At 44.7% G+C, this 19,390-nt stretch overlaps 1 protein-coding gene and 1 pseudogene across 2 annotated transcripts in view; one reads left to right on the top strand and one right to left on the bottom strand.

Annotated features, from left to right (window-relative positions):
• VPS13B (vacuolar protein sorting 13 homolog B) overlaps window positions 1-19,390 on the bottom strand; it is a 2,999,480-nt gene that overhangs the window by 269,850 nt on the left and 2,710,240 nt on the right. Inside the window, exon 43 of the mRNA XM_086966051.1 lies at window positions 12,135-12,296. Coding sequence (XP_086822177.1) covers window positions 12,135-12,296 — 162 coding nt within the window. The remainder of the gene's footprint in view (window positions 1-12,134; window positions 12,297-19,390) is intronic.
• Window positions 3,861-5,144, top strand: LOC147724499 (cytochrome P450 20A1 pseudogene; annotated as a pseudogene). Its single transcript, XR_015309964.1, has one exon. The product of XR_015309964.1 is annotated as a cytochrome P450 20A1 pseudogene (transcript).

Genomic DNA, 19,390 nt, shown 5'->3' with positions numbered 1-19,390 from the left:
TGCAGGTCAATCTAAGATAGGGCTCCAATAAAACACAAAAAAGAGAATTGACAGCGATTTTGTATATTGGTATTTGTATTTTTTTTAATAGATCTCACAAAATGACACAAAAAAATGAAAATGTGTTTTTGAATATAGTTGAAAAAGATGATGATTAAACTCGAATTGAAAAAGTAGTTGTGCAAGGGCAATTGTTTTGTTCATTGTTCCTTGAACTTATGTGTAAATAACTGCAGTGTTGGCAACTTGTTTTGCTTATTGATATAGTGGCGAGGCCTCACTGCGCTTTAGCCAAACCCTAGTTCTTTTTCACACTTGCACCAAGTAAGGCTTGAAGGCCTGAGACACTCAACACCCTTCGTCGGAAGCTTGGTTGACTTCAAAGCCATCTCTCGGTATGGAGCAGAGCCCTAAGACAGCAGCCCTGGCAGTCCCTTTTGCTGATGCTTTGGGCTGGAATGCCCGACTCCCATGGGAACAGTGCTCTACCTCAGCATGGGAATTTTTGGTTCGGATGCCAGAGATCTTCGGTGTCGATTTGACTTCCTTCTCTTCCGCCCGCTCTGACTCACTCCAGGATACCGACTCTGGGGTGGGAATTGGCTTGGCTGCTGGGATTCCGGATGGACCTGCGTAATGGCCGTCTTTAGCGCACATGTCAGTGTTTCGGAGGATGCTTGTTGGTGGACAATGAAGCAGGATCCCTTCTGGTGCCCTACCAGGATTGGCACATTTATTGAGTGGTTATCCGCAATGCATCTACCCATTCAATTCCACTAAAAACTTTAGGCCTAGCTCCTTTCAACTCCACTTCATCTTCCAAAGCTTGGTGCCTGGTGGAGGCAATCTCTGAGCTGTAATGTATCTGCAGAATGAATCTGCTGATGTTTTCACAATAGCCACATATTTGGTCATCGATCCATTGGCTCTTCCAGGACAGAACCATCCCTGCTCAGGCCACCCTGAAGGAGATCTTCCATTCCCCTGGCTCTGCTCTATTCGGTTTTCAGGACTTGGAAAAAGACAGCACTCCTCGGGGCAGCCCGCCTGGCTGAGTGGCTTCAGTCTCTCCATATGCAGCTAGACTGACTAGAAAATTATAGTACACACACTCACCCCATTCACAATCAAACATACTTCAGACCAGAACGCAGACAATCACTCGCCTGAAGACAACGTGAATATTTGAGATTCAGCCCTGGCCGAAAGGTAACGTCATCCTTCCTGACAAAGTGCGTACCAGCTTCCTAGACACACTCACCATGACAGCCCTGAAAAGGAGCTTCAAGGACACTGTACCGTCTTGCAAAATAATTTCCCTAGGAAAGATGCCCCTACAGAACGATGCATGGTTGCCACTGACAGAAGGTGAGTTTCTCTTTAAAAACAGTACCAACTTTAAAAGGTTTACGTTTTCTGTGCCTATTAGACAATCACACCATGACCTTGACTTTGCAACTCAGTAGCTTATTTGTAATTTCGGTGTCATGAGGTCTATATTACAAAAATATACCTTTCACTGTGTGGGCTTTAGACCATCTGAGTGGGAAAGGCTGCCCTAAAAGTGATTCACAACAGGCTCCTTTCTCAGCTCAAAGAAAAAACCTAAACATTTATAAGAAAATAAATAGCACGGGGAAAGTATGCATGTTTAATTTAGAAAGTGACTCATACCCTTGAAGTTAATAGTTAAAAGGAAAGCAGAGGTTGGACCCAGTTAGCTTCTTGTAGCTGTAGGAGTAAAAAAAAACACTAGACACGTGTACATGGACACGAAGCAAGAAGAGTATTTACTTTGGAGAGACTATAAGCTCGACATGACAAAAAATAGGAAGACAAAGTGTGGGAGGGTCGGCTCCAGTTATAATCCACTTTCAGCGGTTTTATGCCAAAGACAGATGCTATGGAGAGTCATAATAGAAAATAATTAAAATTTGCACGTGGGCCTTGCAACAGAAAGGCATTCACGCTGCACCATCAACTTGGACTTTGGCTGAATGTCACTAAGGAATACACAAGTCATTTGACTTCTGGAAGCTTACTAGAAGCATTTAGGCCAAAGAATTGTCTTTGTATGAGCAATTTATTTTGGCTGCAACTGCGCAGTAAAGGGAAAGTTTATGGTAGAACAAAAAAAAATAAAACACTTGCAGAAGCTTGCTGTCAATAGAAACAAGGGACTAATTCACAAAGATATTTTCCACTACAAGTGGGGAGAAATCAGTAGTAATAAACTCAACTCAAGTGATAGGAACTGGGAATTCCAAAGTCTAGTTTGCTTTGGAAGTTTGGGAATGCCCACGAACGTACATATGTGGGCATTCCCAAACTTAGAACTGACCTCTTCCCACCCTGGAAATGGTCTGAGATTTACTCCAGCCAAGTGAGTAGATCCCCTTTCATGACTGAAAGGGGAACTGATTGCACTAAATTTGCAAGGGGTGTATGGGAAGGGCTTTCTCCATGAAGAAAAATGACTACCAGGCGATAAAAACAATGTGCATTCACATCGGAGGCTCTATTCTGTCTGTGGAATACTAGGCTACAGAGAGTTCTACTGTAGGGTGACCAGAATTTTAAAGACAAAAACCGGGACCTTTCAATGAAATAGAAGAAGGATTACAATTTTACTTCAAGCGAGCGGACAGAATGACAGCCCTCCTCCTCAGCAGAGAATTACAAAACAGGCAGTTAGAACATATATAAAAAGCATTTTTTAAACCCAGTAGCTTGTCTGTTAATTACATTGTTTTCTTGAAACAACTGAAAACTATCCCTGCTTTGTAAATCATTAAAAAGCACCTCCTGCCGTTTGCAGTCGACCCTCTCTAAAAACCGGGACAGGAGCCAAACTTCCTGAAATCTGCCGGGACGGCTGGTGAAAAACCGGGACCGTCAGGGCAAATCCAGTACACCTGGTCACTCTATACCACTGGGAATGTTTATGAACAAAAAAAAAAAAACGCAAAAGTATGTTCAGGTGGAAATGTAATTTTTTCCCATTCACAAGTTTTTCTTCATAGATAAGCCCCACGGCTTTTTAATAGATTGTAAAGGTGATACTCTGGCGAGCAACTACATCATCAGTAGCAGCCTCAGAAACACCCATGAGAGGATTTGAGCATGGATTCTCAAATTATTTTGCCGAATTAGGAAAAAAGGTTGACAAGTAACATCAACAAGATCAGAGCACAAGCAATGCAATGCGATCATCAAGCAGACCCTCCAGGATTTCGTGATTTGCGCGAAATCTGCACTTTTGTAAAAATGCCACGATTTTTACAAAAGTGCCTGCGAAATCGGAAGGTGATGTGTGCCTGCCTGAGGTCAGACTTAGATTGGTAAAGGTCAGTGTATAGGGGAGAGACCAGTTTAAAATCTCCTCAGCATCATGTGCAGTGGTGTAGTCTTCCTGGGGCATTTCAATAACCTCAGAGGAAGGTTACATTAGGAAATTCCTTAACCCGCCAACAGGATTTCCGAGGTCAAACGTCACGTCACGTCTTGTGAGAGAGACAGTTTTAATTCCAACTGAAGCAAATCATGCAGGGGGGTGGGAGTCGTTCTACATCTAAACGCAGGAATAAACTGGAATGCATGTATTTAATTATCCGTGAATGCGCATAAGATAGGTTTTGAAATTTGTTTGGGTGGTACAGTTGGGGTGCTGAAGGATAGTCAGTGTTCATCATGTACACAGAGGTGGGGGGTCCTTAGTCGCATGAAGAGGTGTTCCTTCAATAAAAAAAAGTGTTGCCGGAGGCCTAGAGAGGAGCACTTATGATTTGGGCTGCTAGGACAAAGGGGAAGATTTTCTTCTTCAGTTAAACATGCTGCTACGGAAAAAAAAGTGAGGGGATATGTTGGACTTCGTGATTTTTGCTATCATGTTCCTTCTGATCTTGGTGGGAGCTGTGCTGTACCTCTACCCTGCCTCCAGGCAGTCTTCAGGTATTCCTGGCCTGACGCCAACAGCTGAGAAAGATGGGAAACCTGCAAGACATTGTGAGCTGCGGCAGCCTGCACAAATTCCTCGTGAACCTGCATGAGAAGTTTGGGCATGTGGCATCATTTTGGTTTGGACGGCGCCTGGTGGTCAGCCTGGGGTCACTCGACCTCTTTCGGCAGCACATCAACCCCAACCGGACCTCAGACCCTTTTGAAATGATGCTAAAGTACTTGTTGGGCTATCAGTTCAGAGCCATTGGGGAGGCTGGTGAAAGTCATGTGCGGAAGAGGCTGTATGAAAGTGGTGTGAGCAGGTCTTTACAAAGCAACTTTGGCATTATCTTGAAGTTGTCAGAAGACCTGGTAACAAAATGGCTGTCCTTTCCAGCATCCCAGCACGTGCCCATCAGCCAGCAGACAGCTACGGGGAATAGCTTGGAGGATGAGCAGGAGTTGATCCGCTTCCGCAAGAACCACTGTGCTATCTGGGAAGAAATTGGGAAACGTTTCCTGGATGGGTCACTTGACAAGAGCACAACAAGGAAAAAGCTGTATGAGAACGCCCTGATGGAGATGGAATCTGTCCTGAAGAAGCTGGCGAGAGAAAGGCGCAGTAAGAGCATCCCTCGGCAGATCTTCATGGACGTCGTGCTGCAGGGTAACCTGAGCGACAAGCAGGTGCTGGAGGACAGCATGATCTTCTCACTAGCAGGATGTGTTATCACAGCTAACTTGTTTACATGGGCTTTATATTTCCTCACCACATCGGAGGACGCTCAGGAGAAGCTTTACAAGGAGATGGCCCAAGTACTAGGCAATGGGCCCATCACACTGGAGAAAGTTGAGCAGCTCAGGTATTGCCGGCATGTCCTTTGTGAGACAGTACGGACAGCTAGACTGACACCCATTGCGGCACGGCTTCAGGACCTGGAAGGCAGAGTTGACCAGCATTTCATTCCCGAAGAGACCCTGGTGCTTTATACTATTGGTGTGGTGCTTCATTACAACACAGCTGGGCCCTCAGCCTACAGATTTGATCCTGATAGGTTTGACGATGAGTCTGCCGGAAAAGTCTTTCTTTGCTCAGCTTCATGGGGAGTCAGGAGTGCCCCGAGTTGAGATTTGCATCCGCCAAGAATACTCTGCTAAAAACAGTTTCCATTGATTTAAGGCTAAGAATGAATGATTATGTGTAAAATAAAGTGCCGCAAAAATGCTGCTAAATTTCCATATTTGTGCCGCTAAATTTCCATATTTGTGCCGCTAAATTTGCTAATCCATGCCGCTATATCCTGGGGGGTCTGATCAAGGATCAGAAACACAGAAGCCCTGAAGCATCTATTGATGACTGAAATGCGTTCTTGCGATACGTACTGCATTATGCTGCACAGAAGTCCTAATACATGGCTTCCATTGTGGCAGTGTCATAAGATAGATGAGATAGGGAATGAGTGCAACACATTCTAGAGAAGCTGGAGTCGCCGGAAACTCCGACCACACAGAGGACTAATATGCACTGTGATTGAACACGAAAAGCGATCACCAACAAATAAGCAGATGCAGTGGTGTCACGAACCAACCCCTGCTCCTGCGGCTGGAGAGGGGGAAGGGAGGATGCTACGGGACCCACAGATCACTTTGTGCCGAACCCAGAAGAGCTAGTCACTGACAGAAAGCTCCTGCTCGGTTTGTTCGTGGCAGTGCATGATGTTTATGGGGGTCGTAGTCTGCAGGGCCATTCCTCTCATTGGGGTCTTGCCTGTGTACAACTACAAACCCCAGCGGACCTCTAAGTACCGGCTCGTCTCCTGAGAGAAACTGGGAGAAAAATTCCATGATATCCAACACAGTATTGGCTTGCATCTCCGAAGTCTTGCTTTGTTTTAATAGCATAGGCGCTGGAAAGTAGGACGATTCTGTAGCACGCCCAAAACAACCATGTTTGAGTTCTAAAGGTGAATGAGCAATGAAAAAGCTGGTAAATGTTAGTTTTATCCTGTCACGTTTGCTGTACATTTAAAGACAGAGGTCAAATGTTAGTCTAGTGCTGACAAATTGATGTTTATTCTTTGAACTTACAGCTTGGCGTTTACTTTTCTTCTGCAGAGAGGATTTTGAAAAGTTAAGCACTTTGCAATCTTGCTGGTGTAAAGGAAAGGCTGTATGTAGGGTGTCATTTTTTTTCAAAAACATAAAATAAAAATACCAAAAAAATTAACTGTACAAATGTTTAAAATGTATTAGCAGTTATGAATGCACAAAGTAGTCTGTGTGATGGAAACAATTATGTTGTTAGGATAAGAAGAAATCAATTACTTGGTGTTGCGCAAATGACAAATATTTGCTGCAACTCAATTCCACACATTTTAATTTGTGCGCTATAAAGTTTTATTAGTGATATGTCTGTACAAATAAGTGGCCATTTCAATGGAGAAAGTGCTGCCTATAAATGACAGTGTGCTAACACATCATGCTTTAATAATCTGAGCGTCAGTGTGATCCTAACAACACCGCCAGCTACATACCAGACCCATACCACTCTCTAGCTGAGTAGACGTGGCTCATTGTCTACACTTGGTCTTTGTGTGACACTTGAATTTTTCACAATCTGCATGAGTTTAGTGATATAAAACTAATGGCAGGACTCCCACTCTGCAAATTCTTCCAGCACCACTGTTTGAAACAGGGCCGGACTGGGAACAGAAACCGGCCCTGGCACACTGCTCAACCAGCCCCCCCAGGGGTGAGCGGGAGTGCAGCAAAGCAGTGTGCGAGGGCCGGTTTCGGCCGATTTTGTTACTGGGGGCCGATATTGCCGACCCCCGGTAACTAAAAAACGGCCCCCCAGGGATTCAAAACCGGCCCCCACCCTAGCGGCCTACCGGGGAAACGCCCGGTGCCCGCTATGGCCAGTCCGGCCCTGGTTTGAAAGAAGTTGCGTTCAACAGGAGAACGAGCGAGGCCATAGATGCCTTTTTCTCTCTCCACTCCTTTAAAGATGTGCATTAGCTGGAGTATTTTGTCCATGTGGGACTGGAGAAAGTTGAGCAGCTCAGGTATTGCCGGCATGTCCTTTGTGAGACAGTACGGACAGCTAGACTGACACCCATTGCGGCACGGCTTCAGGACCTGGAAGGCAGAGTTGACCAGCATTTCATTCCCGAAGAGACCCTGGTGCTTTATACTATTGGTGTGGTGCTTCATTACAGCACAGCTGGGCCCTCAGCCTACAGATTTGATCCTGATAGGTTTGACGATGAGTCTGCCGGAAAAGTCTTTCTTTGCTCAGCTTCATGGGGAGTCAGGAGTGCCCCGAGTTGAGATTTGCATCCGGCAAGAATACTCTGCTAAAAACAGTTTCCATTGATTTAAGGCTAAGAATGAATGATTATGTGTAAAATAAAGTGCCGCAAAAATGCTGCTAAATTTCCATATTTGTGCCGCTAAATTTCCATATTTGTGCCGCTAAATTTGCTAATCCATGCCGCTTTATCCTGGGGGGTCTGATCAAGGATCAGAAACACAGAAGCCCTGAAGCATCTATTGATGACTGAAATGCGTTCTTGCGATACGTACTGCATTATGCTGCACAGAAGTCCTAATACATGGCTTCCATTGTGGCAGTGTCATAAGATAGATGAGATAGGGAATGAGTGCAACACATTCTAGAGAAGCTGGAGTCGCCGGAAACTCCGACCACACAGAGGACTAATATGCACTGTGATTGAACACGAAAAGCGATCACCAACAAATAAGCAGATGCAGTGGCGTCACGAACCAACCCCTGCTCCTGCGGCTGGAGAGGGGGAAGGGAGGATGCTACGGGACCCACAGATCACTTTGTGCCGAACCCAGAAGAGCTAGTCACTGACAGAAAGCTCCTGCTCGGTTTGTTCGTGGCAGTGCATGATGTTTATGGGGGTCGTAGTCTGCAGGGCCATTCCTCTCATTGGGGTCTTGCCTGTGTACAACTACAAACCCCAGAGGACCTCTAAGTACCGGCTCGTCTCCTGAGAGAAACTGGGAGAAAAATTCCATGATATCCAACACAGTATTGGCTTGCATCTCCGAAGTCTTGCTTTGTTTTAATAGCATAGGCGCTGGAAAGTAGGACGATTCTGTAGCACGCCCAAAACAACCATGTTTGAGTTCTAAAGGTGAATGAGCAATGAAAAAGCTGGTAAATGTTAGTTTTATCCTGTCACGTTTGCTGTACATTTAAAGACAGAGGTCAAATGTTAGTCTAGTGCTGACAAATTGATGTTTATTCTTTGAACTTACAGCTTGGCGTTTACTTTTCTTCTGCAGAGAGGATTTTGAAAAGTTAAGCACTTTGCAATCTTGTCCATGTGGGAAGATTGACCTACATACTTCAAATCTGTTTCTTTTAGGCTCAAAATGTATTTCAACTCTTTCGAAGCACTGAAAGTATACTTAAGTAATTAATAAGTTGAAAATGAGATCAGAGAATAAGACAGAAAACTTCTTTCACTATCAGGCTTTTATGACTGCAGAAACTATGTCACTCACTTTTTTTTAATAACACCAGATATGCATGTAGCTCACTGTACAAAGTTTTCGAACTTTATTTGTACTTGTCAAGACTAATTTGTCATATTTAATATTTATATTACCCTTCCCCCTTATGGAGGAAAAATTACAAACATGCCATTGTGTGTATAACTTGCTTTTATTTAATCAACTGCATTACTTTTTAGTCCAAATTTGTAAACATATGGCACAAAACATGAGTACCACACTGGCAAAAACATGTTTATTGCTATTTCAACTTTCCAGAAGGGGAGGAGAGATAAAGGAAATCAGAAGGATAAGAGGGACAAACAGGATCTAATGGAGGGGTGTGATGGAGAGAAAGAGACAAAGGGGAAGAGGCGTTACAGTTGAGAAATGGGAAGAGGAAAATGGAATAGAAAGATGGATGGGAGATGAGGAGAGTGGCAAATGTGGGACTAGAAGTGAGCGATTGGGCAAGACAAGCAGGGGGAGATGAGAGAAGAAGAGGTAGTTGTAAATAGGAAGGGGGCAGGCAGGAAAGAGGAGAAAACAACGGGAGGGTAAGACAAAAGGAGGAGGGAAGAGGGTAAATGGAATAGGGAAATGAGATAAAAGGAGAAGGGGGACATGGGAAGAGGGAGGAGAGATTAAAATGGAGGATTAAAGTAAGGGCTACCTAGTAATAGGGAGTGAAAAGGAAAAGGGTAAAAAAATATGATCGAATAACCCTTTTGGGAGAAACGGTCTCGTTCTCAGCCATTCTGGATGCGGATCCAAGTAGGGAGTATTTATTTTTTCTGGCTACTCCCCCGAGCAGATGGTGCCAATTACAATGTTTGCACCAATCCAAATAGTTGTCCAAGTTATGCAAAGATAACCATATTTGCCTGATTATGCACACCAAGAAAAGTAAAAGATTGCACCTGAGAATCGGAAAATATCCCCCAAAACTACTGTTCGATGTATTAACAGAAACACACTGCGATTGTCACAAGTGAAACACATCTCTGTCATACAAAATGCATGCTTACAAACCCACGCACCAAAATATAAATCTACACCCCGTGATTCAGAATGAATATTGGAAAAGAGAAAGGGGCAAAGAAGGCGTCTATACAGGAGCAATGCATATACAAAACTCATGACGTGGCACGCATGACCATTGCAAACGCAGGAGCAGAGCACAGCACCCCGGCCCTAAATGGCTACATGTGAGCTGCCAATCGAGGCACAGTCTGGCCGTCTGCTGGAAGAGTCGTCAGCTGCAGCTCGTGCCAACACTCATGACTGAAGGAGGGCGGCCATTGGACAAGGAAGGTCCTGAAAATAGCAGCGCCCTCTCGACCATGCAGAGCAGGGTGAGTTCAGCAGGTCACCGTGTTAGGGTGCACATAATAATACTTTTCTAACGCACTTCATAAAACATGTTACAATGCTCCTTGACAAAAAAAACTCGCCGTGTTGGTTACTTCACGATCTCAAAATGCTTCTAGCCAGAGGCGCAACTAGAGCCGAAATCGGGGAGTCGCCGTGTTGGTTACTTCACAATCTCAAAATGCTTCTAGCCAGAGGCGCAACTAGAGCCGAAATCGGGGAGTGGGCGGGGGCGGGGGGGACTAAGAAAAATTTTCGGGGGGGGGGGGCTAATTAACATTCAATGGTCTTTTAAAGACCTGTGAAACGTTCGGGTGCGGCTCTATGTGTACCCGGGATCTGTCTCATCCCGGGCTGCCACACACGAGGGGGGGGGGGGGGGGGGAAGGGGGCGGTGAGTCCAATGGGTTTTGCGCGCCTGCTTCTAGCAGGTAATTTTAACCGTAAATAACATGAGAAAATAGTAATGGGAAAGCAGTTTAGTTGAACCGCTCAGCTATACTAAGAAAACATCACTGCGAAGGTTAAATAAAGTATTCAATGGCAACGGCGGACTGGTCATGCCTGAGAAGGCAGAAACACGAGCCCGCGCGGCGCCGAGGCCCGGCCTAGCTCGCGCCATCCATTCCCAGGACCCGCGAAGCAACGCACTGAAGCCTGTCCATGTCCCTCAACCGGAGGCATGCATGCCGCGCTTCCACCTAGAGAGCGCGGCGCCGCGGCACGGCCTAGCTCGCGCCATCCATCCGCAGGCCGCGCGAGGCAACGCACTGAAGCCTGTCCATGTCCCTCAACCGGAGGCATGCATGCCGCGCTTCCACCTAGAGTGCGCGGCGCCGAGGCTCGGCCTAGCTCGCGCCATCCATCCCCAGGCGCAGGCCGCGCGAGGCAACGCACTGAAGCCTGTCCATGTCCCTCAACCAGAGGCATGCATGCCGCGCTCCCACCTAGAGCGCGCGGCGCCGCGGCACGGCCTAGCTCGCGCCATCCATCCCCAGGCGCAGGCCGCGCGAGGCAACGCACTGACGCCTGCAGGGGTGTCCGTGTCCCTCACCCGGAGGCATGCATGACTTCACCTTTATCGCGCAATCTCCTCTCCGAGGTTTTAGCGCTTGGCAGCTCCGCAATTACCATGAGAAATGAAATAATTTCTCATCTATGAAGTCACCAGCATTCCACGAACCTGACACTCGCCTGGCTTCTCAATCTTCAGGGACGGTCAGTTTGACTGCTGGGTCAATCTCCATCCAATATTTTAATCGGCATGGAAAGATCTCAAAAATCTTTCTAGCTGCATACGCCCAACACCGCACTTAATTACATTTCTGACTTTTGGCCAAAAAATCTCTCTAGGCGCAAATACCTCAGTTGTTGGTATTTTAAAAATCGTGCTCAGTGCATTGACGGCTGGTGACATAAAGGGTGGTGGTATGGACGCAAATCCCTCCGCCATTCCTTCAAGACAGCTCACGTCACGCGAGACGCAACCACAGGGTGGACCACTGACTTAAGCATCACCACGGGGCAGTGGAGCAGCCAGGGCCGCCGCTCAATCGCAGATCAGTGGGATCACCTCTCACAGCATGAGGCCCGTGTTTAAGACTGCCACAGCTACGACCTTAATGTAAAGATCTTCGGGGAAGAGGACATGCGAAAACGAATTCCACCATGTAATACACATCCCCCTTTCACAGTTTGAAATTAAACTTAGGAAGTGCATGAAGTATTATGAATTAAAAGTCACAAATTGCATGGAAACGGTTATATCATCGAAAAAACTTCACAGCACCGACACTAAAAATGACATTTCACAAATGAAAATGTGTATATAACTTTTTTCGAGGCCCACAGAAAGGCGTAGGAATAAGCACAGCAATATCACATCACCCAAGAACTGAAAAATATAAAAATCCGAGTTGGCCCACTGCCTAGTCTTACAAACTGTTCGGATTTACAAGTTATTTTTCCGATATGAGCACACTAATAAGGTTCGACAATCTTCACTCCCGCACCTGCTGCAGCCTGCACCAATGACAGCTAGGCTCCTGCTCCTCGTGCACACAGGTCTATTTGTGAATCAGAGCAATGCACACGTGCATTTAGAAACCAAGCGGTCCTTGCAAGTACGTGACTCTTTCTTCGTGAATCAGGTCCGGCACCTCTTAAAGCTGCTGCACCTATTTTTTGATAGGCAGCTGAAGAGTAGGAGGAGAGACAGCGTGGGCCATACATGTATACATGAAGCAGAGCGCACCGGCAGCATAGCATGCAGGATATGTAGCCTGTTACTGACGTACCTGCGGGGACTTGTGCGAGCGCCAGCTGTACTGGTGACGGTGAAGACTGGCCAACACCACGTTTTCATCAGTGTCCACCTGGCCAAACCGCAGGGTCTCCTGGGTGTCATTACATATCACGAAGTGGCTGAAGACCAACTCCTCCGCCTCGGGGCACTGGTTCTGAAAGGAAAAGAGAGGAAAAGCCAACACCTTTAAGGCTGATATATTTTGCAGATGTCTGTCCAGTGGCGATCATTAAAACACCGGAATAACAGAGACCTACTGTCATTGGCCGTGGTAAATGTTTTCCTGTTTCTTTTAGAGAGGGCAATGACAAACCACACGCTTAGTACTTACTCTCACAGATAATAAACAACACCAACATCAATGCAATAATCTACTAAATCCTTTTGCACTAACCGAGGGAATGTTTAAATGTTGGAAGGAAGAAGGTGCAGTAACTGTACAGTGAAGGAATACAACCCATACACGATCAATGGAAAAATTCACACCTTGGCCAGTACAATTAACATAACATAACAGGTGTATTTGTAAAGAGCTCGATTACCCGTAGGTGTCTTGGCGGTGTCTTGGCGCTGAATAACAGATGTTTATTGTTACCCAACTCAATGGTACTCATTTTATCGACCTCAGATGGATGAAAGGCTGAGTGGACCCGCCTGGATTTGAACCTGTGACCATGAGGTCGAACACAGACCCCTGCAATGGACGCATTAGTCCATTGAGCCACCAGACCCGGCCAGTTGACCACCAGACCCGGCCAATTGACCAGTCCCCTCTTTTAGACGGCTGCCTATGTTGCGAATTGTACATCTCCTTTTATTGTTGGAGGCTGCATGAGATCGTTAATAGGAATGTCCACTGTAACTCATCGCACCAACCTCTAGTGGCTAGCGACAAGCCGCATCAGCGTATTCCTTTAGAAAATACATATTTTTTGTTTCCTGCAAACTTTGGACATTTTGGAAATGTGTTTGTATGGTTTTTATTTATAACGAAGAGCTGATCAGAGTTTGCAGTCCTGAGATACTATACCAGACAGTTTACAAGGAGGTAGAATGTTGGGGATGACGATATTTCCTATCATGTACAGAAGTAGAGCTCTCGCAAGAAGGTGCATCTTTTGTACATTTCTGAGGTTTAGGAGGTTAGAGCCTGTTCTAATATCGATGGAAAAATTGTTCCAGATCCTGTTGTAGCGCAGCTCTCATTAGGTGGTTATTTTCTCAGCCAGGTATGCACTGGGACCTTTTCAGGTGGTCTCGAACATGATGCAGCTGCTCCTGAAGAATATATAGGCTTGCAGGGGAGGGGGTTTCAATGTGTTGCGGAGATGTAGGCAACTTTATTTAAGTCATTGATGATATGTGTCGGGGAGGCAACTGACTAGAGTTCTGCCTTCATCTGAGTGAGAGTGGACTAAAGTTTGGCCAGTTGATCTGAAGCTGAATTGGGTAGTAGTTTTACTTTTATCAGGAGGGAGAGCTAGTACCACCCTTTCTCGTTACAATGTGTCCTTAGAAGAAGAAGTCAACGTGAAGCAGTCAAGGTTGATATTGGCTTGCCAGCCTTATACCTGTGAATGGTTGGTTGTTTGGTGAGCAGGAGGAATTCTGTGTTTGTTATGTTGAGGGTTAAGCAGGCACTTGACATCCAATTCTGGAGGAAATAAATGTAGGTTTTGAGTCGGTCAATGTTATGGGTGGAAGAGGCTTTCGGGTAGAATTATGTAGCTGCATCATATGGATAGACCTTGATGTTGCTGTCAATCAGTTGAGTTCCAAGGGGTTCAATGTAGAGACAGAAAATAATGGACACGATGGAGCTTTGAGGTCCTCCTCAGGGGAAAGCAAGTTAGTGGTATCTAAAGGTCTCATATGGATGTGTTAGAGGGGTTGGCGAGGGAGGAGGTGAATAACTCCTAGACCATGATGGAGAAGCCCATGTGTGTTTCTACTCTGTGAATTAGTGCTTCATGGCCAACTGTGTCGAAAGATGTGGAGAGTTCGAGATACTGTGAATTTTGGATAATTAAATGGTCGGTCTAGTCCAGGGGTTCCAGGCTTTTCACCAAGTTGAGCATTAAAGCAACAAAATGAGGGTGTTGTTTTAGGTGAGGGTAGGCCTTACACTTTGTTGCTTCAGGAAAGTGTTAAAGGGAATATTTCATTTTTACATTTTAAATGGCTTTCATGAAAAATTTAGAAGAGCTTTTTTGAATTAAGCGTGGTTAATGAAATGCTGACTATGAATATTAATATTAATATTATACGAAAATGTCAAGAAGATATGGATACAGTTTTAGTGCTTCTACATTTCTATAAACGTTTTTCGTTTGGGTGACAGAAGAAAGCCTTTTAGTTGACTAAATATGAAAAGAGATTTATGTTCATAAATAAATAAAAGGGATACCATTGATAATAGATGATATTTTGAGCCTCCTTAAATATCAAGATAAGTTGGAGAGTCTAGTCAGGACTGGCTCTAACATTTATTGCTGCTCAACAGGGCAATGTTTTCGGTCTCTGCCTGAATTACCAGGCAGAGAGTATACAGCAACATCAGAAAAGAAGGAATGGCGACTGCCAAGAGCCACGGCTGCAACAGCCTAGTGATGGAAATAGTAGGTACACTGAGATGCAAAATGGGCTTAACAATAGTACCTGCATTCTGAGACTTTGCAGGGAAGCTATTGCTGATTGTCGCAAACATGTGTGTTGAGACAAGATGTGAGAGTGAGCAAGAAACCTTGCATCCATACACAGGGTGGTTGAGCAGCGAAGGTTGTAAACGGTAAAGAGTTCAAGTTCATTAATGTTTAGACAATTGCCTTTAAAACATAAATACATAACATTTTAAAATTCAGAACAATTATTAAACAATTTTTAAAACACCCATCCAAACGCCACCCCCTCAATCCTACTAAGTCTCAATCTATTTGTCCTACCCCTGCACACATTTCCCTTGATTGCTCAACACCAGTCTGAATCCCTTCTTCCTTAGCCCCTAGACCAGTGGTCTTCAAACTTTTTAATACAGCGCCCCTCAAAATTTTTCGGAATTATTCTTTACAACTGGCAATGTTTAAATATGTCCATAGTTATTTAAATATTGCAGGTAAGTTCTGTTACTGATTTAAAAGTACATTCAAATACATGATTGCCCAACATACTATTCTGGTCAGGCAGGCCTTACTAACGTGTAAAAGTATCCACAGTGTGATTATTAGAAATGGGGAGGAGAGGGGTTTGAAGACTATTTGGAGTCTCTTCCCTTTTGACACCTTATCCCAGCCAGGATATGAATGGCGAAAGAGGTTAGTGATGGCCCATTACAGAGCGGCTTGCTGCAGCACCTTTGTATCAGCTGAAAACAAAGCACTGTTATCAACATAATGCTTCTTTTGGCTAGAGTCTGGTACCCACACTGGGATCACTTGAGGCCCTCCTAGAGGCCCCTGCCCTAGACTCTAGAATATCTGGATTAATAGTCTCGATCGAGGCTCCTTACGTCACTAGTCCAAGCATATATATTTTTTTGCTAAAGAACGCTAAATATCTAAAAAAATCCACATTTAACAAAAGTGTAAGTGCACTGTCACGATGTCCTATTTTATATTTTATGAAAAGGAATTTTAAAATCTCACAACATATCCTAAAAAATGATGACAATCAGTTAAAAAATGAACATTATGATTCTGGAACCTCAGCCCACTTGTGCAATTATTCTCTGTATTCAAAAAAGCATTACATTTCTCAGCCCTTAAATACCGAACAATCAGAGCTATCCGAAATGTTAGCAATAATGAGTGTAAGTGGGCATTGGGTAGAGATGATATGTACAGGAAAACCCTCCTATTTCCCCCACGATTCCAGCATATAATCTGCTGAGTGTTTGTTCCCTACATACTCCATATCAGCCAACCATGGCTCCCTTTTACAGGTCATATTCAATTCGCCTTCTGACAGAAGGGAGGCCTCAGCCAACTTAAATTTCTCTATTTTTAGGGCCCCAGCAATAATCTCTACTCTATTTCTGACCTGCACCGCCCACCTTAACTCACTCTTTCCAATTTCAGGAGCACAGAGAACTAATATCTTCTGTACCTTTGAGTACCACAGTTTATCCCAAAATCGGAGGGTTGATTTATAGGCCAGAAACTTCCAGGCCTGCAGCTCATCCTCCAATATTTTTGCCGGTCCCATTGCAATTTTTGGGAGGCCTAGCAGATTTTTCAAACACTTGTTTTCACCCACCTCCTAGAATCCCTCCATACTTAGGGTCAATACCTCAGCCCCATAAAGACATTGAGTGGAGACCATTGTATTGTAAGCTGTTAAAAGGGGAGACCAAGATGGACCCCCTAAGATATTCCTAAAAAGCACTAGGCCCCCTATAGCTGCAGCTGCCTGCATCTCAACCAATTCTGTATTTGGGGCCCAGCTCAGCTTTTTTGTAAATGTCATACCTAAATATTTGTATCAAGATACCACTTCCATTGTCCTTTTACTCGAGAGCCATATTGGGCCAGATGTAGGTGGCCAAATACCGGTCGTTAACGCCGAAATTCAGTACATTTCGGCGTTAACGACCGGTATTTAGCCATGTGCGATGTAGGTGAGTTCAAACCTACATGCAAAATAAGGAATCGCAAAATAGCGATTCCTTATTTTGCTCTTGCATTTATGGAATCGGAAATACAGATTCCTTAAATGCAAGAAGGTAGCACTAAAAACAATACCCCTCAGCCTTAAGGGAATTGCTATTTACCACCAACTTCAAGTTGGTGGTAAATAGCGATTTCCTTACAAAAAGCACATTTTTGCTTTTTTTAATGTGCCATGTGGCACACATCCATGCCCTTAGGGCATGTATGTGCGCCACATGTGCACACATGCACATTTCAGGGGTGCAACATGGTGTCCTTTGGACACCCTGGCACCCTTGAAATACCTCCCACTATTAACGATTCGGTAATACCGAATCGCTAATAGGGAATTCTCTTCCCATTCATTCCTATGGGCCTCCTAGCCCATAGGAATGAATGGCTAGGTATTCCTGAATAACAAATCAGAATAACAGATTCGTTATTAAGGAATGTTAAGGAATCGCTAATATTTTAATGATGCCTACCTACATTCCATTTAGCGAGTCCTTAATAGCGAATCAGTAATAATCGCTATTAAGGACTTGCCAAATTGAAGTTACCTACATCTTGCCCTTAGGCGCTTGGAGTTTTCCCCAAAATGTATTATTTAGTTTTTTCTAAATTCCCCTTCAATTTATTCACCTCACAATAACAGTTAAAACTATTCAGTTTACTCTGTAGCACTACTTGAGTCAAGTCTAATATCGCCAGATCGTCAGCATAAAGTAGACACAGCACATGTCTATCCCCTATTTTCGTCAAGAACAACTGAGAAACTGCCAACGGCCCTGGAAGATCTACTAAAAACAAGGAAAACAAAGTGAGGACCAAAACACAGCCTTGTCTTAGCCCATTTCCGAGAGGTATTCTTTCTGAAAGGACACCGTCCAAGTCTAGCTCCAGTTGGGCCCAATTCTGAGAATGCACCTCCAGCAAGATTACCAGTAAATTTGGGAGATATCCTGCTGTTGTAACTTAGCCCAGAGTATGCTACGATTACCAAATCAAAAGCTGAACTAAAATCAACGAAACAGCAAAACAAGGTCCCTGTTGTTTCCTTCGCCTTTTGCTTCAGGGCCCACACACGGAAGCCAGGGACGGCTTCTCCATGTGGGCGGAGGAGTGTCGCCCCACTGCTTTCTCGCAGTGCGAGAAGCAGAAACATAAAATGGCATTATAAATACCATTTTATGTTTCTGCTTCTCACACTGCGAGAAAGCAGAAGGGTTCGGTTGGGGGTGGGCAGGTGTGCTTGAGGGAAGGGGAGGAGTGGCTTGCCCAATGCTGCGGGCCCTGACTGTTTGGTCGGCCCTCTGACACACTGTGCACTCTCCTTTTTCTCCATGTAGGCTGCATGCAGCCTACATGGAGAAAATTCCCTCCCCATAGACGCCTGTGTGGTCGGCGTCCCAACCAATCAGAACGCTGCCATTGCAGCGTTGGGATTGGGGGAGGGGAGGGAGACTGCCTTCTTCCTGTTCCTGCGAAGGCAGGAAAGCAGGAGCCGGAGCTTAGAAAACGCGGGATCCGGGGAAGGTAAGTGTTATTTTTAAATTTTTTATTATCTAAATCTCCCCTTCCCTCGCGACCACTCGCCCCCTCGCCACCCCGCCTATCCCACGCCAGCTCCCACACCAGTGAGCCACAATTACAATGGTCAATCGTTGAATTTCCATGCTTGAAACCCCCTTGTTCCATTCGGATAATTTAATTGCATTCAATTCAGTTCTTTAGTGAAGTGAGAATAACCTTGGAGTACAATTTTGCCCCAACATCTAACAAACTTATGAAGCGAGAGCTGCCAGGTGCATCCAACTCCCTTTTTTATGAATCGGCTTACTTATTGCACACTTCCACCCTGACAGAAAGATACCTGTCTTAGTTATATCTGTAAATAATTTTGAATAGAAAGATGTCCACCACATAGGAATAGTCTTAATCACAACTGCGGGAAAATTATCCAGCCCGTAAATTTAGGGAGGTTTTCAGCTTGGCTATGGATTGAGCTAAAAAAGACTCCAATGCCTCCTCCCCTAATTTAGGCCAATTAGACCTCGCGGTTTCTTCGCTGTCCTTATCATTATTAATTAAAAAAGCTACCGAAGTAGTTTCTGGAACAGTACACCTTACCGGAAAGATTACTTTGCCACATAATTTCTGGACTAACTTTCAGAATTTCCTTGTATCCCTATCCTGGAGGGTGCTAATCATAAGATCCCAATTTGACTGATAACAGGCCTGCTTCTTAGTCCTAACTAGGGCCTCATAATCCCTTTCTTTTTTCACAGTTACAGGCCTCAATCTTATTTGTGGAATCTAGGGAGCGCCTGGCCCTTCATACATTCCTTAACTGCTTGCTAGCCAGAGAAAGCACTCCTTGTCAAAACACGGCAGTTTAGCTGGCCAACAGGGCTTTTCCTTTTTTATCCTCCTTATTACATGACTGTACTAATGGCATTCAGCGGCTGACTACCTCAGCAATGGTTTTAGAATAACATTCTAGGATAGATAAGCCTGCGTCCCTACCAAGCTCCAACTTATTGAGTACTTTGAACTGAGTCATATCGTACATCTATTCTTGTTGTTAAACATGTAGGAAATGTTA

This window comes from Lissotriton vulgaris, chromosome 4_1, assembly GCF_964263255.1.
Source record: "Lissotriton vulgaris chromosome 4_1, aLisVul1.2, whole genome shotgun sequence".
In the NCBI taxonomy this organism is placed as follows: domain Eukaryota; kingdom Metazoa; phylum Chordata; class Amphibia; order Caudata; family Salamandridae; genus Lissotriton; species Lissotriton vulgaris.
This window is presented reverse-complemented; position numbering and strand designations above follow the sequence as displayed.